The 24,180-nt window shown below is 37.4% G+C and overlaps 3 protein-coding genes and 1 pseudogene across 6 annotated transcripts; all 4 read right to left on the bottom strand.

The window, feature by feature from the left end:
- Window positions 1-762: 762 nt before the first annotated feature.
- Window positions 763-3,138, bottom strand: LOC100794016 (RING finger and U-box domain-containing protein). 3 transcript variants are annotated; one of them, NM_001317593.2, is made up of 2 exons: window positions 2,958-3,137; window positions 763-2,245 (listed from the first exon to the last, which is right to left on the bottom strand). In NM_001317593.2, the coding sequence occupies exons 1-2, from the start codon at window positions 2,958-2,960 to the stop codon at window positions 1,037-1,039; spliced, it is 1,212 nt and encodes a 403-aa protein (NP_001304522.2). In that variant the 5' UTR covers window positions 2,961-3,137; the 3' UTR covers window positions 763-1,036. The 3 variants fall into 3 exon arrangements, with proteins under 3 accessions (NP_001304522.2, NP_001349072.1, XP_006586732.1); NM_001362143.1 differs by having other exon boundaries at window positions 763-2,332; XM_006586669.4 differs by having other exon boundaries at window positions 841-2,285; window positions 2,958-3,138.
- A 949-nt stretch (window positions 3,139-4,087) lies between these two features.
- Window positions 4,088-5,722, bottom strand: LOC100791565 (quinone oxidoreductase). Its single transcript, XM_041005267.1, has 3 exons — window positions 5,298-5,722; window positions 5,092-5,233; window positions 4,088-4,984 (listed from the first exon to the last, which is right to left on the bottom strand). Exons 1-3 carry the CDS (start codon window positions 5,337-5,339, stop codon window positions 4,674-4,676), a joined length of 495 nt encoding a protein of 164 aa, XP_040861201.1. The 5' UTR covers window positions 5,340-5,722; the 3' UTR covers window positions 4,088-4,673.
- Window positions 5,723-6,239: 517 nt separating this feature from the next.
- On the bottom strand, window positions 6,240-12,054 carry LOC100792626 (protein FAR-RED IMPAIRED RESPONSE 1). Of its 2 annotated transcripts, XM_006586670.4 has the most exons (6): window positions 10,038-12,054; window positions 9,874-9,930; window positions 9,731-9,799; window positions 9,571-9,637; window positions 6,840-6,950; window positions 6,240-6,585 (listed from the first exon to the last, which is right to left on the bottom strand). In XM_006586670.4, exons 1-4 carry the CDS (start codon window positions 11,916-11,918, stop codon window positions 9,590-9,592), a joined length of 2,055 nt encoding a protein of 684 aa, XP_006586733.1. In that variant the 5' UTR covers window positions 11,919-12,054; the 3' UTR covers window positions 6,240-6,585; window positions 6,840-6,950; window positions 9,571-9,589. The 2 variants fall into 2 exon arrangements, with proteins under 2 accessions (XP_006586733.1, XP_006586734.1); XM_006586671.4 differs by lacking the exons at window positions 6,240-6,585; window positions 6,840-6,950 and having other exon boundaries at window positions 9,616-9,637; window positions 9,874-9,943; window positions 10,038-12,036.
- A 295-nt stretch (window positions 12,055-12,349) lies between these two features.
- Window positions 12,350-20,651, bottom strand: LOC100793155 (cation/H(+) antiporter 2-like; annotated as a pseudogene).
- Window positions 20,652-24,180: the final 3,529 nt, after the last annotated feature.

Consider the following 24,180-nt stretch of genomic DNA (forward strand, 5'->3'; position numbering starts at 1 on the left):
AAAATAACTAATTTATCAAAAGTAGTTATATTGATTAATTTTAATTAATAATATTATACATTTAAATTATACTACAAAAATATTCATAAAATTAAATAATTTAAGTAATGATTTTATTTGATGATGCTGTATATAATTTATCCTACCAAGTGTAACTTATAATTTGTCAATAAATGTATTCACTTATATGAGAAATATGCTTACATTTTGGGAAAATCATATTTAAGCTTATATATTACTATCCAAAATGCATAATCAAGTTGTGATTGTATTTGTCTTGTATGTCGTTGGTTTAATCTATTCTTCATACTGATGTTGATAAGCCTATTTCCATCATATATGATTATAGTTTCAGCAGAACTTCGTTTTTTCTTCTCTTCCTCTGTCCAGATTTTGTTTATCTTCATAATGTATGACGATGAGGAAAGAAACTTTCATTGTTAACGAAGTTGATCTTTATTCGTGGACTGCCTGATATATGAAAATTGTGAATACTTTTAATCATGAAATTTTACGGCCTTGGGTTGTTGCATTCTATTCCTACTCTGCACTATTGGTTAACATAGTTTTACAATAGGGTTGTATGGTGGTGACTGGTGAATAGACAGTGATCCATCTTATTATTTTCAAATTGAAAAACTTGTCAGTAATGGCTGAGCCCATGATCCAGTAGTGTTATTACTTCGTTTTTTATTTGCATAAAATTTTATAAATTAAAGTTTTTAATTCAAAGAAGAAAATGTATGTGCAATCATAGTGCGATGTAAGCATACTGTTGCAAACATATCAATCAAAACACTAAAATAAGCTCCTTAATGGAAAAGAGAGATATCCTGATGATTTGATGTAATATCCTCTCATCCATTGAATAAAAATTGGCTAACACCACACAAAATGTTTAAAATGGTTGTTTATTCCTTTATACAAACCAATTGCTTAAATAGACAGAAAATTTTCTATAAAAAACAAATTGTCGCTTTCTATAAATTGGGAACCTTCTGGTAATATGATTTACATCTCCTTACATAAAAGACCTTCACCTTGATCTCCTTCTTCTGCGATCATTTGAAACTTGCCTTGAAGTTGAAACACGAGTGCTTCCTCTGTGAGATGAAGAAGAAGAAGGGTCCAATGGACTAGTCTCAGTCTGTATGTTACTATCTGTTGTCTGAATTTCTAAGCCAATATCAGCAGTGGTGTCAACATTCCTACTAAAATGAGATGTAGAAGCTGCAGGTGTGGAATCAGTTGCAGCAACATTCCCATCATGAGTTGAATTTGTATTGACACCATTTGTTGGGTGATTATGAATATATGACTCAAGGTCCTCAACTAATCTTTCAGCAGAATCCATCGCAGAATTTAATGCTGATGAAAGGGATGAAAACGAAGCAGCTCCTTGCACTAACAAGGTTGAAATCGGAGTCTGAGAGGAACCAGTACCACGATCATTGCCTGTCTGCAGGCGAGATTGAGCAAGCAAACCATTATTTCTATCAGTTGCAGCATTGGGGGTTTGTGATTGTGACTGAACCCGCGCTCCTAACCCACCAATAAGGTGATGAAACCGCCAGATATTTTGGATTACAGAAGAAGAAGCTCCCTGGCTTATTAGCTGCTGCCTAAAACTCTCAATTCTGGGTGCGGCGGGTCGAGGAGGAATTCTCATACCAGCTCCTTTTAATCCTGACTCACGACTGCCATCAGCACTCGAATTTCCATAAATTGGAATAATGCCAGTTTCAGTGACCTCTCCTTTACAAACAGGGCACTCCCTTGCATTTGAATAGACAATTTGCACCTGATAGAAGCATTGCCAACAAAACAAGTGACCGCAGCAGGCTAACACTGGATCTCTTGCCCTGTCCAAGCATATATTGCAATCATAGAAATTTCCAGTGCTTCCCCCTTCCTTACTGGCATCGGTTTCAGTCCTCCCCAATGCCTTAGCTATTAAATGGGCACCTTTCCTTTTGCACCCTCTCCCACTTTCAACGACTCTTTCCTCAACTTCCTGGCTCTGCATTTCTTCTTCACGAGCATCAGCTGGCGTGCTGGTTTGTCCTGTGAAGTTGGTTATTTGGATCGGAGTGTGAAACAGTGGCCGCCTCTGATACTGCCTGGCTCTGGAAGTTATCGCTTCAAGGCGCCTAATACGGTCCTGCACATGTTCATGGGCGGATTCCAGTTCTTCCAACAAAGAATCAAATTCATCTGGAGAAGCATGAGTTGGTTCCAATGGCTCCTGATTCAAATCAAGCTCCATTATACATACCCCTTGAGTTCTTTTTTCAAATTATGCCATCAACAACATTTCATATGTATCAAGACCCTAATACAATTTTTTGAAAAATAAATGAAAGAATCAAATTCAGATGCTCATGGATTCAAATAAACTTACATAGTTATTCACCAACATAAAAAAACTCAGTTCCTGCCTTGCTCAAACTAGAGAAAAATCTTATTCTCCATTTCTCATATACCCAACAATTTATATTCCACTAAGTCTTTAACATATACAGTTCTTTTTTCATGTTTATGCAATCAACCACGTTTCTCATACAAGTTTATGCCATCAACCACATTTCTCATACAATTTTATGCCATCAACCACATTTCATATGTATCAAGAGCCAGATACAGATTTTGTAAAATAAAAACAATAATAAAAATTCAAATTCAGATGCTCATGGATTCAAATAAACACATACAGTTATTCACCAACATCAAAAACACTAGAAAAACATTTTATTCTCAATTTCTCATATACCCAACAATTCATTTTGCACTAATTCTTAGACATGAGTGACTTTGAACGAAACACAAAAATTCATGACCTAAAACAATGATAATAACGATAAACCCAACTGAATTGTAAGAGAAAAGACTCTAATTGAATAAAAATTTGCGATTGAAAACAGAAAAGCGAAATTGCGTGAAAAGGGGTGAGAAATTACCATTGAGATGAGGATGTTGTTTCGTTGAATTTGGATGAATCGGCGATGAAACGCGTTGCAGTTTATTTGTATGATTCCAAAGCGCCATTCACAGAATAAACATGGGAAGAAGACATACCTAATCGCTAGGTTCTCTGAAGTTTTGATTTTGCAATACACTTCGAGTTTTGCTTCTTTCCCCCTTATTAAATATAAGAAGCAGCATTTAATATTATATTTTGAAAAAGAGTATTGCTTTATTTTTTACACATTTAACTAAAAAATATTACTAGTAATCATTTATTAATTTAACAATTTATTAACTGTTTATTAATTATTTCTATTATATCTTTACCTAAGTCAAATGATAAGGTATTAACTAATAAATTGTTGATTTGAATATTATAAACTTAGTCTTCTTAACTCTTAAATAATATTTCATATTTGAACAAAATGTGATTAAGAGAAAGAACCTACTAAAAGTGATTAACCAAGTTTTTCAATTGATATTAGTCATTAAAAAAATTGTTGGATACTTCGTACCAATATTATGGATAAAAATAAAGCTACCAAATCAGACTAAATAATTATAGTTAGATACAAGTTTTTATGTAATTTTGTTACTATTGTCCAATTAAAATTAGAGTTTTACCTCAATGACCTATGTTATTTCCTTTTGTCTTATTTAAGATCCAAATTAAAAATGGTGCATGATCCTTTTATAAGATTCAATTCATAATATTTTTATATTAATTATTTTTAGATTAAATACACTTAATTAATAACGAGGTTGTAACGACAAACAATAGAAGTGAGAGAAAGGGTAATGGTAACTTTTTTTTTATAAAAAAAAGAATATATATCTTGGACATATTTATTAATATCTATTAAATTAACTACTTTTTTTAATATTAATAAAATTGAGTATTATAAATAAAACGTGAAGGAGCAATACTTAATTTCACATTTTATCTTGCAAATTATTGAAATGAATATCTAAGAAATTGTATCTAAATTATGATCGAAAAACCACACTAAAATTACTTAAGAATCTGTATCTAAATTTTGTCCTTACTAATTTTAAATAACTATAACTATTTAGTAACTTTATTGTTTCTCAAGCAATTTCAAGAGTTATGTATTTTAAAAAAGAGAAGTTTGACTTTTGTATTTCTATCTCTGTATTTTTCTTTAAACTCCTTATAAAAACTTTAAATTTAAATATATTTTTAGTAGGATGTTAAAAACCAAATCAGATCGAGTGTAGGGAGAGAAAATAATGTCGTAGGCCTCGTGACAGAGTGAGGATCGGGGAAGGGGAGGCGTGAGGCGGAATGAGGGTTTAAAAGAGAAGACTCTAAAGTCTAAAGTCTCAACTCAAATACTGAATTTGTATAATTTTTATTTAAAAATTAATTTTATCTTATACAGACGACAGACAAGCCTATTGGATAAAATTCGTTAAGTTCATGGACTTAACGAACCAAATTCAAGTATTGCTTATAATTATACGGATTCGTAAAAGAAAAGCCTGTAATCCGCCCGATCCATGGGTTTAATGGACTGATCCATGAACCTGAACCGTATAACTCCCTAGATAAGGTAATATAGATTGAGATGAAAGGGTAATATAGTAGAAGACATTCCAATAATCAATAGACAAGCAACAGAGATAGTGTCATCCTATATCTGTTTAAAGACATGCAGATGAAATAATAGGATTAAATAACTTGAAGTCTATAAGTGAATAATATTAATATTATGAGGAGTGCTAGCAAGATGCACTCTTCCATTGCTTGAACAATAAACATAGACACAGACCTTGAAACATTGCTGAAGCAAATAACGAGTTGTCAAGCCCTTGGACATGATGGATGCCCCAACAATGGGGTGAATTGAGGGAGGGAGGGGAACTAGTTGAAGTGCAGGGAGAATGTGTTCCTCAGCATATGAGCCCAGTGGTTGACATGAATAAGCTACAATATCTCCAACCTTCATATCAGTGACCCCAACACCCACAGCAGTGACCTCACCAACACCCTCCACACCTACCATATCACGTTATTATAAGCTAATAATGTTTCATATCCTATTTACTCTTCACAAATACAAGAAACATTAATTAATTGTTTTTGTAGCAGTAAGAGAATGGAACCTGGAGTGTAGGGTAAAGAGGGGACTTTATAAACTCTTGTGCGAAAGTAGACATCAATGAAATTAACCCCAACAGCTTTGTTCCTCACACGGACCTCGCCTTCTTTTGCCTCTCCGATTTCTACGTCCTCCCATTTCAGAACCTGTCACTCCACAATTCAGTGTTGAAGACTATGTGACTGAAACATAAATAAGAAAAAAACAGACCTGAGGGTCACCAAGTTGCTCAACTCTGATAGCTTTCACCATTTTTCTAGTTGCCGATGAGTGATGATAACGAAGCTTTCGTGGTAAATGGACAAAAGACTTCACTGTAATAGTGAACTCTGCTTTGGAACGCCATCAACTAGAACGGGAAAAGGATAATAAAATGATATGTTATAAAAAAAAAAAAAAAAATGAATGTTAAGACTCAGTGTGAATTTATTAATAAATACTATTTTTTTTATGAAAAGTGAGCGCCTAATGGTAAAACTAATTAAAGATACCACTAACCTATTATAAAATTTGCTACACGAATGACAGATTTCATAATATATGTGATTTTATTACGGGATATAGTACTACTATTTATGCGTACGTTGATTCTATCGCTAAACTAAACAAGAATTGAATTCTAATTCTTAACTCTCTAAAATTTATTTTTGTTCAGTTTTGTACTTGTGTAGATTGTCTTTGAGTTCGGTTGAGGATCTTTCAGGTTGTTGTGGTACATTTGTGACGGTGTGCGGGGCAATAGCCACCTGGAGAGATTTCAACACCCAAGTGAGAAAGCCTTTAAGAAAAAAACACCCCAGTGAGAAAGCAACAAAAATAATAGTGAGTATATGAAAAAGGCATAGTTGAAAAGGAGTTCTTTTTTTATCCGTAAAAGTTAAAGAGAATATTAAAAAATTTATAATAACTTAAGTAGCATGCTCAATCAAAATGAATTAGATCCCTTGATCGGGAAGTAGAATCTATGACTATTAGTGTATATAATACAGGCAGGCATCTGGAGGTGACATGTTTGGTGGGTTTTCTTTTCTAGCATTAGCTGAATATATGCTATGAAAGAACCCCTTATTGAGAGTCAATAGTTGGATTCCAAGCTATCGAGAAGATATGAATAGAGGTAGAAATGAAATGGTAAAACTCCAAGAAGCCAAATTTAAAGCTTACAGCTTGATTATCATTATACAATTACAGTGCAAAGAGTTTTTACAACCTTATCGTTCTCCTAATGCAAATCAGCCATACATAGACAAATGTACTACAGTAGTCAGACAACCCTGTAGGCTGTAGGACTCTTCCAGCTGCATCCCATTCCAAATTTTGTGAAATCCAGAAATCAAAGACAAAGGCAACACTGGAAGTCTGCAATTCTAAATGAAATATTAATAATAAGGGGCCATTAATTTTCAAGTAGCCCATATCTAGAGTGATGACAGAAAGACTTGTGTAGCTTGTTCTTGGAGGACAACTGATTTAGATGGCATTCGACCTTCCTCTGATTCTGCACATCAAAATAGATATCAGAACTAAATAAATATTGCTATGGAAGAACAAGAACAAAAATGAATTCTCAATAAGGGAAGCATTAAGGCAGGCACGTTGGAGTTTCAGTGCAATAAGCATTTGTTAGACAAAAAAGGAGTTACCACGTAAGTCTTAACCACCACTTCTTATGCAACATGGAAACCAACAGATACCATGAAAATGATGATACAGAAAAACAGTTTCAACTTCAACCTCAAACATTTTTTATACCATGCATGGCTTCCTTGTAAGCACCCAGAGGTGATCCATGGACATCTCGCCAGGTTTGGGCAGCCTAAGTGTTTTGGGTGTCATCCCAACAGACAACCTCTGATTAGTCACCTGCAAATCAAAATTAAACTCTTCAGCTTTTAACTTAAAGAGTTAAAACTTTTTTAAAAAAAAGCCACTTGGATATCCTCATTAGCAACACAGTAGAGCTCATAAAACATGATGTAACTAGGGTCTTAGGCTCCCCAGTGTGTACCCAAGGTATCCTCATAAGATTCAATCTTTTGGATCAATTATGAAATTAATATTCAATCTAAACTTAGTCAGACTTAAATTCATCGTTCCTCCTCAACAGTTTATTTCGCAAAGATCACATGTCCTCCCCCACAGTAGCTAACTTAATAAGAAGATGACGCAGGCATAACAGAACCTAGAAGTTTTTCAATTTTGAACAGATTGGGCCACATTCAAAAGTCAACCTTATTTTCATTAGGACAATTTTCTTAAGAAAAGTGTGCACTGTGTGTTATAATCCATGGCTCAGAGGAGAGAGAAGAGGGAAATGTACAAAACTAAACGATGAAATTTAGTCAAAATGAGAAAATCAGTTTACACAATATATAGCCAATCCTAATAACGCTAGTATCCTATATCTTTAATATCATGTAAAACTTTTTTTTTAAACTTTGTTCGTTTTATAGAGTGATACCATAAAATTTTATACTTATCCTCATTAATATTTAAACTTAAGCTAAATTTGGCAATTTGGATATAAAATTATATCATGTAAAGGCAGCAAGTTATTAGCATGACTTTTCATGCTTACACCTCTAGTTATGTTGTTACCTAAATATATGTTATTTATGACTTAATTACTAAGGTAGTTTAAGTTATAGCTACTAAGTAGTTAGTGTTTGCTGTTCATATTGTGGCAACATATGTTGTACTTGACGGTTCCCTCTATGTTTTGATTGAATGAGATCACATTAACAAAAAATAAAAACACATTTTTGATATATCAGTTTGAGATTGAGACTCATAGGAAGAGTCCTTTATGAGTCAAGAAGAAAAATTAAGTGATTTAAAGACTTATAGGTTTGAGTTAAAATATTAGAATATTAGGATATCATCTATTATACTATTATTTTGCTTTTATTTCTAATTTCTAATTCCGTAAGCTAGGATGATGACACTGTCACTTGTAGGTCATCATCAGTCGCAATTAGGTTATAAGTTGTATTCCTCTTTAGGCTATGAACATCAATAAGGAAATATCAAGTCTTATTTTATATTCTCTGTAGCTTATAGCTTTAATGGTAGATTTTAGGATTAGTGTAGCATAGCTATTTGTGAAGACCCATGGTAATTTTACTTGAGACTGTTACATGCATACATTTACCTTTGTTACCTCACGCTCTATTAAATATTTTTAATTTTTTTTTGGCTCTCCATGGCAGTTGGATTGTAAAAGGGGAGAAAATAGCACCAATGCAGATTGGATTGATGGGGCCAATCGACACCGATGAACTTCCAAGAACTAGGAGATCCCAGCTGCTATATTACACCTCCAACTCTCTTTCTCTCTCCACTTCACTTCCAGTCAGAAACTTAACTTCGTTGTCTTAAACAAACTTATACAACTAGATTGGTGTTAACTAACTTCATATGTAGTTTGCACGTTTAACAGACAAGCTGTGTCCAAACTACGAAAACTGTCAAATTAGCTAGTCGACCATCTCACAATTCACACAGCCATTTCACTAGGTAATACGACATACAAACACAATTCACTAGCACCCCATTAGAAACAACCTGACCTGAAACACAACTGTTACTCGTAGTTGAACCCTTCCCTCTACAAATATGAATCTTTTCTCACACTCACTCGAACCCTAGCTGCACAAAACCTTCCCTATGTGTCAACCCTCCGGTGACCCACTTTGTCCGGTGACCCTCTTTATTCCGGTGATTCTCTCTGCTCTGACATACTCTGGTTTTCATCTTTCATTTTTCTTCTTTCTTTTTTTCCTGAACTGATTTTCTCTCCTTTTCTCCTCTTTTCAAATGTTCTTCACTCTGTTTATTATGTTTGTGTATGTTGGTGCTGAAATTCCCTTTTTCAGAATTGTCCTCTGTTCTGTCCTTTTAATTTAAGAGTTTTAATTCTCTTTTTCAGAATTATTATTTGTTTGTTGTCCTGAGGTTTTCTTATAAAACTTTATTCCACTTATTTTTCAGTTATAGGATAATTAATGTCAGGGACATGAACAAGCACTCAAAACCAAAGCAATGATGTTTTTCATATATATATATATATATATATATTGTCCACCATAGACCGCCACACCATCTGCCATTTAGAAATGGCTCTTAAAGGTGTTCAGGGCAATCCACCGTAAAATGCTATTGATAACCTTGGATGCAATTGAGTTCAACTGTCCCTAAATTAAAGATTCAACCCAAAATCGGATGCTAATGTAAATCTAAAACCCCAAACTGTAGAAAAAAAAATAGAAAACACCAAAGACTAGCCATTATACATTACCAGGCCTTGGATAACATGCTGGTTGCTGTAATAATCACTATGAATAGCAGCTAAAGAATTCAATTGGTGGTACTTCAACAAAATTAAGGAGAGCTAATTATTCTTTGAAGTAACAGGAAGTAGATTTCAACTGGTTATCTACTGTTAAATTGAATTTAAAAATTCTAAGTTTTAAAGACCACTTACCATTCCTGAATCAATTTGTTCAGAAGAAAAATAACCATCCGGGTTCTGAGCTCGAGTTCAGCTGACCCTGAAATGGAGTTTGCAAAAAGGGACAAAATTTCAAGATCCACACTCTCCTTTGTCACATAATTCATGCAGTAGCAATGGAAAAATGCCATACCATCTCTTGAATGCTCTGTTGTGATTCATACGAACAATCAAGACCAGCTGCTTGTGTATTGGAGTTTTCCTATAACAAATACAAATCATACAATCAGTATCTTCCTGATGAATTAACATGTACTTCAAATGAGAAGCACCCACCACTTGCTGCCAGTTAGAATTTACTCCAATAGCAACTGTCTCTGGTTCTGGGCATACCTATTAAGCATTACTACATAAGAGAGGCACACAAAAGGATTTCTTAAGTTAAGGAAACAAAGTCTGGAGCATAAGCATAATGCCTGACATTGCAAAACTAAACTAACCTTCCTTTTTCCAAGAGTACTATCCCTTTTGTTGCTATGACCAACACTGTTACTGATCAGAATCCCTTCTTGAGAACCAGAACATGGCAGGTTCGGTTCTTTGACACTATGAATTGAATCATTCAGGCTCTTACACTTTCTCAATGCGGCTTCCAATGCATTTATAGCAGCAATGTAACTCTCTTGTGATAAAGACCCTACATCACCCAATTGAAAGGCTTGCTGACATAAATTATTATAGCGCTTAGCCCTAGAGTCAGAGACAACTGCATCTGACATAGACAAATCTCCTGCTGTTTGTCTACTCTTGGCATCTTTCGTCCAGCGTTTCAATATATACCGAGGTGGGATGCTGTGTACAGCAGAAATCTGTAGCACAATCATTACATGCCTGCAGAGAAAGCCATTGAATTCAAACAAATAACAGGCACACAACACTTCCAAGGTCGATTCATTCCAGGTGACAACAAAATCTTCATTGTCTTCAAAATCCTGAACCCTAAACACTTTTGTTGGTCCATCTTCTCTTTCTTTTCTTGGATGACAAGCAACAGCTCCCAAAACCTCACTCTGGAACTTCTTAAACACCTCATTCGTGTATAACTCCACCATTTGTTTCCCATACGGCGACGGGGACTTCAACGCTGGCTGTCTATGCAACGTTACAAAATCTGCTTTCGCTTCCTCCTCACACTTATCCTGCAATACCACTCTGTATTGCTCCACAAACTCTTTCAAAGTAGTTTTCCTCTGCACATATTTGTCAAACAAACAGTTCATAGCCTCTGATCTCTGCACGGTAGACAACCCTGCTAAAACCCTGCCTTTCATAAAGGCCGGTACCCACCGTTCGCGATCCTCATAAATATCCCACAACCAACTCTCATCACCTAACTCAAACTTCCCAACCATTTTCCCCCACCTCTTCTCAAACTGCTCCTTTGTCCTAGACCTCAAAACACACTCGTTAAACCTAGTCAAAAACTCCCCACCATGCCGTTGCATCACGCGACCGAGCTTCTCTGGAACCTTGCTCAACACGTGCCACAGACAAAAACAATGCCAAGACTCAGGAGCCACTTCAGCAACAGCTTTCTTCAGCGCCTCGTCGCAGTCAGTGAGCATCACCTTAGGAGCACATCCTCCCATTGCTCTCAACCAACTCCTCATCAGCCACGAAAACGTCGATTCGGACTCGTCAGACACAAACGCCAACCCAAGCAAAAAAACCTGAAAATGGTGGTTAACACCAACAAACGGAACAAAGGGCAATTTGCACTCATTTTTAACATGCATGGTGTCCAAAAGCACCACATCACTAAAGTGTCTGTAATCAAGCCTGGCTTTAGCATCCACCCAGAAAACGGTTCTCAAACGCTGCTCCTCATTAAAATCAACGGCGTAAAAGAAATTAGGGTTTTCGTTTTGCATAGACATGAAAGTATCAAGCAGAAATTGAAGGTCTCCTTCGGCGAAAACCAAATGATGCAGCGTTTTCTTAATCTTAGGCTTCCTCGAAGGACTTGCATTATTATTTGAGTTAGTTTGGTGGTTATGGTGTTTGATGAAGGAAGAGATGATCCATGTGCCGTGGGGTGTTCGTTTGACGTGCATGGAGGCCTTGCAATCAGTTTTGGGGCTTGTTCGGGCCCGTTTGGGCTTGGGTTTTTGAGGGTTCGGTGGAGTGCCGTAGCGGGTGCAGGCGAATTTGGCGTCAATGAAGTTGCCGGAGATTCGAGATCGACGGCTGGCTTTGATTATGGCGGAAAAGCCCACGGATTTGGCGTAGGTTTGGTAGTATGAGAATGCTTCCTCTTTCGAACTAAACTCAGGCCCGGGCTCTGGCTCAGGCTCAAGCTTGGGTTCGGGCTCGGGCTCCATTTGAATCTGCGACTGTTAGGGAAAGAGAGTGAAAAAGGTGTGGGTTTTTTTTTTAAAAAAAAGAGTTTGAGACGGCAAGTTGAAAGGATGTACTCTATACTCCTATAGTACAGTACAGAGAAAATAAAAATATTATAACTTTATGGTGTTACTTAAACTGGGTTCTTGAAACAAGATTTCAAGTTGCATTCTTCTATAAAACCTTTGATTAGGTAGATTTTTTTTTTATGAAAATTAATTATTAATAAATTTGATAGATATTTTGTGACAACACATTAGTAACCCAAAAAAAATATGAATAGAGAAAAGTAAAGAAAAATTACAAAGTTTAAGAAAAAAGTTGAGCATTTTTTTTGTTTAAATTAAATACAAGTCGTTGAAAAACAAAAAATGTTCCATTTGTACAGAGTAGAGTATGTTGATGGAGCTAACTAGTCATGCAATAGGGCTTTCTTGTCATCTCTGTGTTGTTGAACGATCAAAACTGAGCCATGAATATCGAAGTCTGAAGAGGCCAAGACATCATCAACTGTTCCAAGCTATTAAGCACGGACACTTCAGCCCTTTGCTGTGTCCGGTGTCTGACACACGTCCGTGTCAGTGTCCGACACCGACACGACACCCGTATTACGTTCTATATTTTGGACATTACAGGTGTCCACACGTGTCTGTATCCGTGTCGTGTCCGGTGTCCGTGTCCGTATCGGTGCTTCATAGGTTCCAAGTTCTGGACACTCTTCCCAGTCACTCATCCCAACTGTCAACGAACTCTGTCCTCTACCACCTTTTCCTACTACAAACAAAGAGTATATGCCCCCTATCTCTTTGAGAGACTCCAGTGTTTGTGCTCCATCCTTGACAAACTTTTCCACATGGCCTATTTGGCCAGAAGTCACATACGTATTGTAGAAATCAACCATGAAGGTGTTGCCAATCTCATTCACAGTCTCCTCCCTAGACAATGACATTAAGATCTCTTTGTCCTCAGATTCTCCACTCTCAATCTGTTCATTCTGTGACGAGGAACTCAACAAGAATCTAATAATTGTCAAGTTGACACGCGGACTACCCGAAATGCGCAGGCTCCACGCAATAGCCTCGCGGTCATCAGGGCCACCAAAGAAAAGTGTTGCAACATTTTGTATGGATTCAGATGCTACTAGTTCTGAGAAGCCGGGTACCCTTGCAAGTCTTCTTTCTACTATGATACCAACTGAACAGGGGGCATGTCTTAGTACCTTCTGATTAGTGATCCTTATACCCTCTTTACCACTTTCCAGTTTCCCATCAATGCGTTGATGCTTGTGGAAGGGGAGTAGAATAATCGACACTTGAAGATCTTCTGCTTCATTGCACACATCTTCATACAAACATGGGAAAGAAGACACGTTCTTTGTTGGACTAGAATCTTTGTTTCCGCCGTGAAGGTATCTAAAGCATTGTTAATTTCCACCACATCATTGCCTCCATAGTCCTCATCGTCGCTAAGGTCAGCGTTTTCTTTCTCATGGTACAACAGGTTCGACTTTATACTCTTGAACCATGTATTGCTAGTACTGTGGCTAGTATGGCAGATACCTGACGAGGGTCATACACAAGCCAGAATTCGTAGCTCGTCCTCCATTTGTTGTGGCTCAATTGCTGTATGGTTGTTTGCAAACATTTTTTATTCCCCTTTTACTAGAAAAGCCACAAATACTCCTGATTTTATTGTGTTAAGTACTATTGATACCAGCAAAACATTGTACGCCTCTGAATCATAAGTCTGTAAATCAACACAAGAGCCATTCAGTTAGTATACAGATTTGAGATTCGCATTTTGATTAAAGACTTGTTTGGATTAACTTCTCCTTCAATACTCATAGCAAAAAATAACAAGGTAAAATGCATCAAGCTTCTCCATAAGCTAATATCAACTTATGCACCGTAACTTCTGGACAAGTTAATCGTAAATAGCTCCAATAAAAATTAAGTGCCTAAGTTGATTTTCGCTAATACTATTAATTCAATTTACCTTCTTATTTTTCTTTTTCTATAAGTACTTATGGATAGAAGTTTATCCAAATATTGTCTAATTCAACCAAGTCAAGAAATATACTCACAATTACTTGCTTTGCTGCTGCACCAATGAATAGAAGATCAGCATAGCCTCTGGTGTTCAATATGAATCCAAGAAAAATTCCTTCACTAGTAGGAATTTTAAGGTAGCGGCAAACTATAAGAGTACCACCAAGCTTGCTTCCAATGCTCAACAATATCAATATGGCCAAATTGGCTGACCTCTTGTTATGAACTGGCACCAAGGGTTCCTAGAATTCGAGGTCTAGGCCTCCAGAACAGCAAGAAGGAGAGAAAAGGTTTGTATTATTTCTGCTTGAATTCATTGCATTACATTCATATTCTATTTATAGATGCTCTAAGATCATTCTAGTGAATGTAATCCTAACAGATTTTGGCTTTTTGTGCCTTGGAGGAATTTGGAAATAAAACACGAAAATATGCAAAGAGAGGTGCTCTGCGTGGATTGAATTAGCACTGTAGCTGGAGAGCATCTTTTCTAACGGTAATCTTCTAGAATCCTTGCTGACTTGGCTGTGTACCTCATCTTCATTTAACTACGTAATCCTTCAAATATTTTGGTCTGATAATTCTCCTCTTTGCCCCTGCTTCTTCTTCCTTAGTTGGCTCTGTTTCTGGTGCTAATTCTGAGTTCATAGCATTTCCGCCTACTTCCAAAACAACCTTGTCCTCAAGGTTGTAGTCTTTCTTGAGGACTTCCCATTTCTCCCATGAAGCATCTTCAGGTGGAAGCCCAGCCCACTGAACGAGAACAAGCAGATGTCTTCCAATTGGTGTGATGTCCCACCTTGTGTCGATAATCACGAGGGGATGTATCAAGGGTTCATTGTCTTCTGCGATGGCTGGTAATTCAAGGGAGCCTTCCGTGGTGGATGGATTAAAAGGCTTGAGTAAAGAACAGTGAAACACCGGGTGAATTCTTGAGCTTGTTGGTAAATTCAGCTGATAAGCTGCACTTCCAATTTTCTTGGTAATTTGGAATGGTCCATAATACCTTTTTGCAAGTTTCGAATATGTCTCCCCTGTGGCTGATGTTTGCCGGCGGGGTCTTAATTTAACTAACACAAAATCTCCTTCCTCATAGCTGACATCTCGACGTTGCTTGTCCGCTATCTCCTTCATTCTCTGTTGGGCCTTGGTCAACTTTTTAATTAAGCATGCATTCAATGTCTCTCGATTGGTCAACCATTCGTCCACTGCTTGAACATTCGAACTTCCTGTGATATATTGGGGTAGGCTTGGGGGTGGTTTGCCGTACGTTACTTCATACGGTGTCTTCCCTGTGGCAGAATGGACTGAAGTATTATAAGACCATTCTGCCCAGATTAGAAAGCGCCCCCATGAGGCTGGGTTCTAGTGTACGAAAGCTCGAAGGTACTGTTCGACAATCTTGTTCATGGCCTCTGTTTGGCCATCGGATTGTGGGTGATATGCTGAGCTCATACGGAGCTTGGTTCCACTCATCTTAAACAGCTCCTGCCAAAAACGACTTAAGAATAAAGGGTCTCTATCTGATACTAGGCTGCGAGGCATACCATGGAGTTTGCCGGAAAGCTCCATGAATAGCTGTGCGACACTAAAAGCGGTGTGATGTGAGGGTAGAGATCCCAGATGGATTCCTTTCGAGAAGCGGTCAATAATCACCAGTATGACCGAATTCCCACGATAAGGGGGCAGTCCTGAAATAAAATCAAGGGAGAGGTCCTCCCATGGCCTTGCCGGAACCGGAAGTGGGCAGAGAAGCCCCGGTGGGTGACGATGATCTGTTTTAATCTGTTGACAAGTGATGCAGTTGGTTATGTGCCTCTGAATGTCTTCCTTCATCGAAGCCCAGGTGAAATTTTCACGAACACGCGCCATTGTCTTCATGATTCCCATATGGCCTCCTGTGGGAGTTGCATGAAACTCTGTAATGATTGTAGGCAATAAAGGAAGGTTCCGCGGTAACCAAATGCGTCCTTGATGGAGAATGAATTCATCCTTAATGATGAATTCAGAAGGGGTTTCCTTCTCTTCTTCAATTTGCTTCTTTTTGGCCTGAAATTCCTCATTGGTGAACAGCTCCCTTTTGAGTTCCTGCAAGAAAACGCAATTAGGAATTGTTAGCATAAAAATCTGGCTTTGGGTTGTGTCTAATGGGTTTGGAGGGGGCTCAGGGAGACGTGAGAGAGCATCTGCTGCTGAATTGTGTTTGCCGGCACGATAATGGATGGTATAGTCGTATCCCATCAATCGTGCCAGATACACTTGCTGTTCTGGTGTTTGAACCGCTTGTGCCATGAGTTCTTTTAAGCTCCTGTGATCTGTGATGATGCTAAAATGGTGACCCAACAAATATTGTCTCCATTTTTTGACCGCGGCAGTGATTGCGGCGAGCTCTCGGACATACGCGGAGGCTCTGAGGAGTTTTGAACAAAAGGGTTTGCTAAAAAAGGCCAAAGGATGGTGGTGCTGTGAAAGAATTGCTCCCATTCCGGCACCTGAAGCATCAGTTTCAATTATGAACGGCGCGGCAAAATCCGGTAGAGCTAGAACAGGGGCTTTACATAGAGCTTCCTTGAGTCTATTAAATGCATCCTCAGCTTCCGGTGTCCACCCAAATTGGTCCGTAGCCAATAGAGCGGTGAGGGGTGTCGCCAGCGTTGCATAGCCCTTGATGAAGCGCCTATAGAATCCCGATAATCCAAGGAATCCACGTAAGTGCCTTACTGACCGCGGTGGGGGCCATTGTTGCACCGCAAGGACCTTCTCAGGAACTGGTTCAACCCCGCGTGCGGAAACCACGTGTCCTAAGTATTCAACTTGTTGAATTGCAAAGGAACACTTTGACTTCTTAAGGACGAAGCCGTTGTCGGATAAGATCTGAAAGGTGCTGCGTAGATGGTCTAGATGATCATGGAAGGTCTTACTGTAGACCAGTATGTCATCAAAGAAGACAATGAGGAATTTTCGCAGACAAGGTCCAAAAATGGCGTTCATCGTCGCTTGAAAGGATGATGGAGCGTTGCAAAGCCCAAACGGCATTACCAGAAATTCGTAATGGCCGTGATGGGTGCGAAACGCTGTTTTATTGACATCCTCCGGAGCCATTAGAATTTGATGGTAACCTTGGAGAAGATCCAGCTTTGAGTACCAGTAGGCACCACCCAATTCGTCCAACAATTCATCAATTGTTGGTATCGGAAATCGATCTTTGACGGTGAGTGCGTTTAGTGCCCTGTAATCGACACAGAAACGCCACGTGCCGTCTCTCTTTTTAACAAGAAGAACTGGGGAAGAATAAGGGCTATTACTGGGACAAATAATGCCGTTTTGGAGCATGGTATTGACTTGAGACTCGATTTCCTCCTTCTGGAAGTTAGGATATCGATAAGGGCGGACATTGACTGGGGTGGAGTTAGGTAGGAGGTGTATGTGGTGGTTGGTGGCTCGTGACGGGGGAAGCTTTGTGGGTGGTTGAAAGAGGCTTGGAAATTGATTGATGACATCAAGGATGGCGGATTGAGTGTTTGGGGAGTTGTTTGGGGTATGTTCAGGTGAGGGGCAGACACGAATGTGAAAAAATTCACTAGCACCTTGTGTTTGCACTAATCGTCGGAGCTGAGGTGGGCTTATGGCCGTTAATGGAGTTTCCGATGAGCCCTTTAATTCGATTATCCTGTCATCATGCATGAACTTCATCACAAGATTATTATAATCTGTTAACACGGGGCCCAGGGCCTTGAGCCAAGGAACTCCAAATACGACATCAGCACCATATAGGGGAAGAACATGCAAATTCACAGAGAAACTGACTCCCTGAATGTGAACGGTGACCTCTGAGCAGACTTGCGAACATTCAACGGTGTTGCCATTGCCGACAAGCACGCGAAGGGTAGGTGTGGGTTGGGGGTTCAAGCCTAAGGTCTTGACGAGGCGTTCTTGCACAAAGTTATGTGTGCTGCCTCCGTCGACCAAGATCGTGACATGGTGGAAATTAATCCGGCCGGTGACACGTAATGTTTCCGGGGTTCCATAGCCGGATAAAGCATGGAGGCTGATTTGGGCTTGGGTGGGTTCAGTTGGGTCTTGGGTAATTGGGTTAATAATTGGGGTTTCGGGTCGGTTCGGGTCCATTAATGGGTCAGGGTTGTCTATATTAGGGTTATCTGGTGGGTCTTCATCTGCCAAGAGAAGCAAGAATCGCGAGGGGCAGCGGTGGCCTCTCGTGAATTTCTCGTCACAATGGAAGCAGAGCCCGCGCTCCCGGCGGCTTGCTATCTCTTCCGGTGTTAGCCGTCTGATGGGTAGGGGTGGTGGTTTGGGCGGAGAGGGAAGTAACGGAGGGCTGGGTGTGGGGGTGACTATTGAAAGGGGGGTGGGTGAGTGTTGTGGAGGGCTGGGGTGAGGTCTTTGGTGGAAAGCTCGACGGTGCTCAAGAATCTTCTCCTCCTGAAGTCGAGCTAAGCCGGCGGCGTGAACCAATGTTGAAGGCTGAAGAGCCTGGACTTCACGGCGGACGTCTGGTTCAAGTCCTGAAATGAAGCAACTCAGGAGCGAGGCCGGCGATAACCCCGTGATACGATTCGCGAGGGCTTCGAACTGAGCCAGGTATTCCCTCACTGTGCCTTTCTGGGTTAGTTTGAAGAGGAGTCCTGTTGGATCCTCATAGGGAGATTGAGCAAATCGTGCTTCGATTGCTTGCAGGAACCCCGACCACGTGGTGAGCTGGTGGTTTCGAGCCATCCATTGAAACCACGCGAGGGCCGGTCCGTCCATGTAAAAGGACGCGACGGTGAGCCTCTTAGCCTCAGGGGTTGCGTGGTATTCAAAGAACTGGGTAATTTTGAATACCCACCCTGAGGGATCAGAGCCGTCAAATCGAGGGACATCAAGTTTCAGTCTATGTGGATTGGCCGATTGGATCTGTGGTATGGGCATAGCTGAGGAAGATGACGGTGAAGGGGAAGGGTTGGTTATGTTCTCAAGGTTCGTAACTCGATTAATCAATTCGTCAAGCTTCTCGGTGAGGATTAAATGGCTTGAAGCAAGCTTGGCAATTGCCTCTTCGATTCTGTCCATCTTGGGTGAAGAAGACATGGTGGTCTCTTTCACGAAAATCTCTCAATGAAAGCACCAGTTGTTATGAACTGGCACCAAGGGTTCCTAGAATTCGAGGTCTAGGCCTCCAGAACAGCAAGAAGGAGAGAAAAGGTTTGTATTATTTCTGCTTGAATCCATTGCATTACATTCATATTCTATTTATAGATGCTCTAAGATCATTCTAGTGAATGTAATCCTAACAGATTTTGGCTTTTTGTGCCTTGGAGGAATTTGGAAATAAAACACGAAAATATGCAAAGAGAGGTGCTCTGCGTGGATTGAATTAGCACTGTAGCTGGAGAGCATCTTTTCTAACGGTAATCTTCTAGAATCCTTGCTGACTTGGCTGTGTACCTCATCTTCATTTAACTACGTAATCCTTCAAATATTTTGGTATGATAATTCTCCTCTTTGCACCTGCTTCTTCTTCCTTAGTTGGCTCTGTTTCTGGTGCTAATTCTGAGTTCATAGCACCTCTCCAGGCTCTTGAAGACATTTATGAGATTAATCTGTAAGCCTAAGTACCCAAAATATACTGGAAGTACAAAGTCGTAAATAGAATAACCAAGTTTATGCAACAATGTTCTAGCTGTTTTACCTTCCTTGGGAAAAAAACAACTCAATGATGAAACAACTAATAATGCTGTTGTAACCCCAAATTTCTATGATCATTGAACTAGTTATGAGCAGGAGCAGAATGAGCAAACAACTCAGGAGTCTTGAGGTACTTCTGGTTTCGATTTCTTGCGTTTAACCAAACGGCTAACTACTTGTTTATTAAAACCACCAAGGAAGTAATTACAAGGCAACCCAAACCATAAGAGATGTGATTTGGTTTTCTCCAGTTAACCATCACATTGAAGAACAACAAGCACCCCATTTCCGTGATCAATGCAGAAGACACCGCGATTCGCCCCACATCAGATGCTGCAAACCTTAACTCTGCTGCCAAACGAATCACCATAGGGGAGCTTGTGTATGACATCACCAACATAATGATCATACAAAAATAATACAAGGGGGCATTGTCAATGGTGTTAAGCTCTTGATGCAAGTAAAATGAGACGGATAGACCAAAAACACCACCCATATTGCACCACCACATGCTACTAAGCTCACCATACATAGATTGCGCATGGTGTAGTGAATATTCATCTCTAAGCCAAATAAAAACATGAAATGTATGCGACAGAAGAAGCTCACAACTTCATAGTAATTTATTGAACAGGCTGGAAAGAATGTAGCCTGTATATACTCTATATGTGACATTGGACCTAGCACTAGCCCAGCCTGTTAAAAAATTAATGCAACAAGAGTTAATATTTTATAATGAAACTTCAATTCAATACAAATAATTTAGAAGAAAAAAACAACATTGTTCATTAACAAAATTAAGGTGATTAATGATTGATTATTACCAGAACTTGTCCAATTGATCCAGGTTGACCCACAGTCCTAAACACAACGTTGAAGACGTGTGACACAACAAGAATGCATGGCACTTGCATGCCCATCGAGCTTAGGGGGGGTAACTTGATCGTTGTTACAAAACATGGAGTGAGTGGAATCCATTGTGTTTCCTGTGTTTGTCAAAACTCAAAACAAAATTTAATAGGAATCAAACTTAGAGAAGAAGTTGATGAGTTTTTCAATGTTCTAACTCTTTTGCATAAGGGGGGGGGGGGGGGATGAATTCTGTGTTTCAGATCCTAAATTATTGGAAGAAGACACGTAACAGAACATAGGCCCCATTCTTTTTTTTTTTTTTTTTTTACAAAGCTAACAATTAATTATTATTTTTTACATAAGTCAAAATAAATTATTTCTTTAGCCACCGTGATTATTATAAATTACATCAATTAATCTATTATAATTAGAACTAACTGGGGAACCACAACAACAACTTACATTGCAACCGGTAAAAGACACACAGAACCCGACATAAAATGAAAAATATTTTATAATTTGAGTTTGTTCCTTGAAAAATTCGTTAACTTAACCATTTAAATATATTGATCCTATCAACTACTATTAGTTATTTACAAATTCAATGACAAATTTTATTTTCTGCTGGAAATTTTATGGATTCATTTTCGGATTATACTATTAGAGTTAATTTCATCTTGAAATACAAAATGTATAGCAATTTTTTTTACGTAAACGAAAATGCATTTTTTCCCTATGATTACAAAAATGCAAATTTAGTAATTACTATGCCCTTCTTTTCCATGTTAAACTTTGACCTTAAAATTGATAGTACAATTCGTGACGCGTGATTCCTGAGTTTGAGTTTCCCAGAAATTATCTATTCAACTCAGACATTAACATTAAGCGTTGATATCATTTTTTAGGTTGTTTGTAAAGAAAATAATTTAACCGGAGTGTGATTTATTCACTGGCGGCTACCAAGTGTAATGACTTTTATGTCTCTTACAATTTTGAAAGAAGCATAAAAAGATCAGTACATTGGTTTTGTTTAACGTAGTTGAATATCATTACCAAAAAAGGAATATCATAATGCTATTAATAGCTTATCACAAGTTAGTCAATAATGAAACAAAACATTGTTAAAAGAAATCACAATTCCTCTCCAAATTAATATATATATATAACGTAGTTGAATATATAACATATTACCAAAGCATAATGCTATTAATAGCTTATCACAAATTAGTCAATAATAAAACAGAACATTTTCAATCGTGTTATATCAACACGTACGATTGAAAACTTACTGCTCAGACATTAACATTAATCTCATTTTCTAGGAAAATGTCTCACATGTTTACATTGTGAGACTCCATGAAATACACTCTATAGGGCATTATCATAACTACATCTACATGTTTAGGAACGTGGAAATTTTAAAACTAAAACTAATTAGAATTCATTAAGTGAAAAATATAAAAATGATTAAAGGTTCTTAATTAATCTAACATATTTTAAATTCTTAATACGATAATTACAAAACATATAATGGTGTTGTGGAGCGCTACGTACATCAAATGTCACTGGACTCCCATGAAGGGATGAACATATAAAACTAAGCTATGTGATTCTAGCTTGTGACCTCAAGCTCAATCAGCAAGCACTTAAACCTCTCTCTTGAAAGAAGGAAAAAAAATTAAAGGAATAAGACATATAAGATCTTGGTGATGAATTGAATTCTTCTACCCAAGCAAGTATTTTATTTATCTCATGGATTTACCCTCACCAGGTTTCTAGCGAATCCTTTATGCATTTGGTCGGATCTTCACCTCTCAATTGTTAATACTTCACGTAGACTCCTATCTCATTCTCACCATTATATATTACAGGGTTAATTCTCATTATTATCTTAGGATACATTCTTACCACAATCCCTATAGTTGGCTAAACCATTGTTGCTGAGACATTATTACCTTTCTTCCCTCTTATACTCAGAGTTGTCCACCATGATCAAGTCTAAGACTACTAAAGCTTTAAGATATATCCACTCAACTTATGGCATTTCATTCCTCATACTCTCCTTTTACATTAGATTATGACTTAGCCTTCTATTTTCTTATTCATAACCATCATTATCCAACTAGTACCTTACAAAACAATTATAAGGTATAATCCCTCTCATACCCCTAAGGTGGCATAAGGCATTTTCAATTGATGACACACATCTTTTGCATAATTACTAGACATGCATCTCACTCTCTATCAAACGGGAATAACACATTAACACACATACATAACATGATCAATTACTCATAGTCTAGACATCTCATCAGTTCACATCTCACAGTCATTATCATCGCATACATTCAATATATAGTACCAATCATGAAATAGAAACACGTGTTTTACATAATTGATTTACAATACCCATCACCAGGGACAAATGTAAGGGGGCTAGCAGGGGCTTCAATCCTCCCTCCCTCAAAAGCTTTAAGTGTATATAATAATAATAATAAATAATAATAGTAATAATAATTAATAATAAATCTAATAATATAGTATGTTACCAACTTACCATTGATTATAAACTGATTTTTTAATAATTTGTTTTCACTAATTATATATAATCCAACTCAAAGAAATGTATACTAACTAGTATATTCCATAAATGTATGACATCTCTATGGCTTTTTATCGATTGTTATTATCTAGACTAATTATGTTTTTTGTATTATTAGTTAAGTTACTTGTGCGAAACACGAGATAAGATTTTTTATAATATTAAATTGAATTATATGTTTTGAGAAAATGATTAAATATTGTTGAATAAAAACAATTAAAGACCAACTCTTGATATAAGCTATAAGATAATTATTATCAGCATTAAACTATGAACCACATGCAATACAAAAAATCTTATTTTATTGATATTAACTATAATTTATTGAAAACAACAATTAACTTTATGTCGGTTAACCATAATTTACTAAAAACAAAGATGAATTTTATGGGGTTGTTCAAAGTAATGAAAACATAAAGATATTTCATGTTATGGTGACATAAATTTTAAAATTATCACTTTGTTAATTTTCAATAATTATAACATGCATGCATTTTATTGTTCATATTTAAACACACTGAATTGAATTGAATGATACTAGTATCCTTAATCTCATAATTGTTGAAAATTATTTCCATCAGAAGTCTAACATTTTATCTTTCTCGGTCTTGTCCACCTAAGGTGCATGACCACACATATCTTTGATGATCCTTCAAAGTACATGTCTTATTTTTATTTGAAAATAAAGTAACACAAAACTTAGCTTCCTAAAGCTAAAAAAAAGTAAAAGAAATTAAAAGTTTAAAAAAAATATAAAATGATACTTTATCTAATTTGAATATAACCAATGACTTAAAACTTATCAACAAAGAATATTTTGTTTGATAAGAGCTCAATTTCTTTTTAAGATGATAAAAAAAAATAAACATTATCTTCTTTTTTAAATTGAATTAAATATTTTTTAAAAGTAACAATAATTAAAAATAATGTTATCTTATAATATAATTTTTTCATAAATATAAAATATAACATATGTGTTTAAAAATATTTATATGTTACAAAGTTTAATTATAATATAATTTATAGTTTTAAAAATATTTATTTATTAATTAT

Source organism: Glycine max, chromosome 9, assembly GCF_000004515.6.
Source record: "Glycine max cultivar Williams 82 chromosome 9, Glycine_max_v4.0, whole genome shotgun sequence".
NCBI classification, from domain to species: Eukaryota; Viridiplantae; Streptophyta; class Magnoliopsida; order Fabales; family Fabaceae; genus Glycine; species Glycine max.

What these genes read in the sequence shown, in the direction of transcription:
- LOC100794016 (NM_001362143.1), bottom strand. Translation starts at nt 2,266, where the DNA reads ATGGAGCTTGATTTGAATCAGGAGCCATTGGAACCAACTCATGCTTCT.
- LOC100791565 (XM_041005267.1), bottom strand. Translation starts at nt 5,339, where the DNA reads ATGGTGAAAGCTATCAGAGTTGAGCAACTTGGTGACCCTCAG. An exon ending in AGCAACTTGGTGACCCTCAG is followed by an intron (nt 5,234 to 5,297) that starts GTCTGTTTTTTT and finishes GTGGAGTGACAG; the next exon opens with GTTCTGAAATGGGAGGACGT. An exon ending in CTCTTTACCCTACACTCCAG is followed by an intron (nt 4,985 to 5,091) that starts GTTCCATTCTCT and finishes GTGATATGGTAG; the next exon opens with GTGTGGAGGGTGTTGGTGAG.
- LOC100792626 (XM_006586670.4), bottom strand. Translation starts at nt 11,918, where the DNA reads ATGGAGCCCGAGCCCGAACCCAAGCTTGAGCCTGAGCCAGAGCCCGGG. An exon ending in ATTCTAACTGGCAGCAAGTG is followed by an intron (nt 9,800 to 9,873) that starts GTGGGTGCTTCT and finishes TATTTGTTATAG; the next exon opens with GAAAACTCCAATACACAAGC. An exon ending in AACAGAGCATTCAAGAGATG is followed by an intron (nt 9,638 to 9,730) that starts GTATGGCATTTT and finishes ACTCCATTTCAG; the next exon opens with GGTCAGCTGAACTCGAGCTC.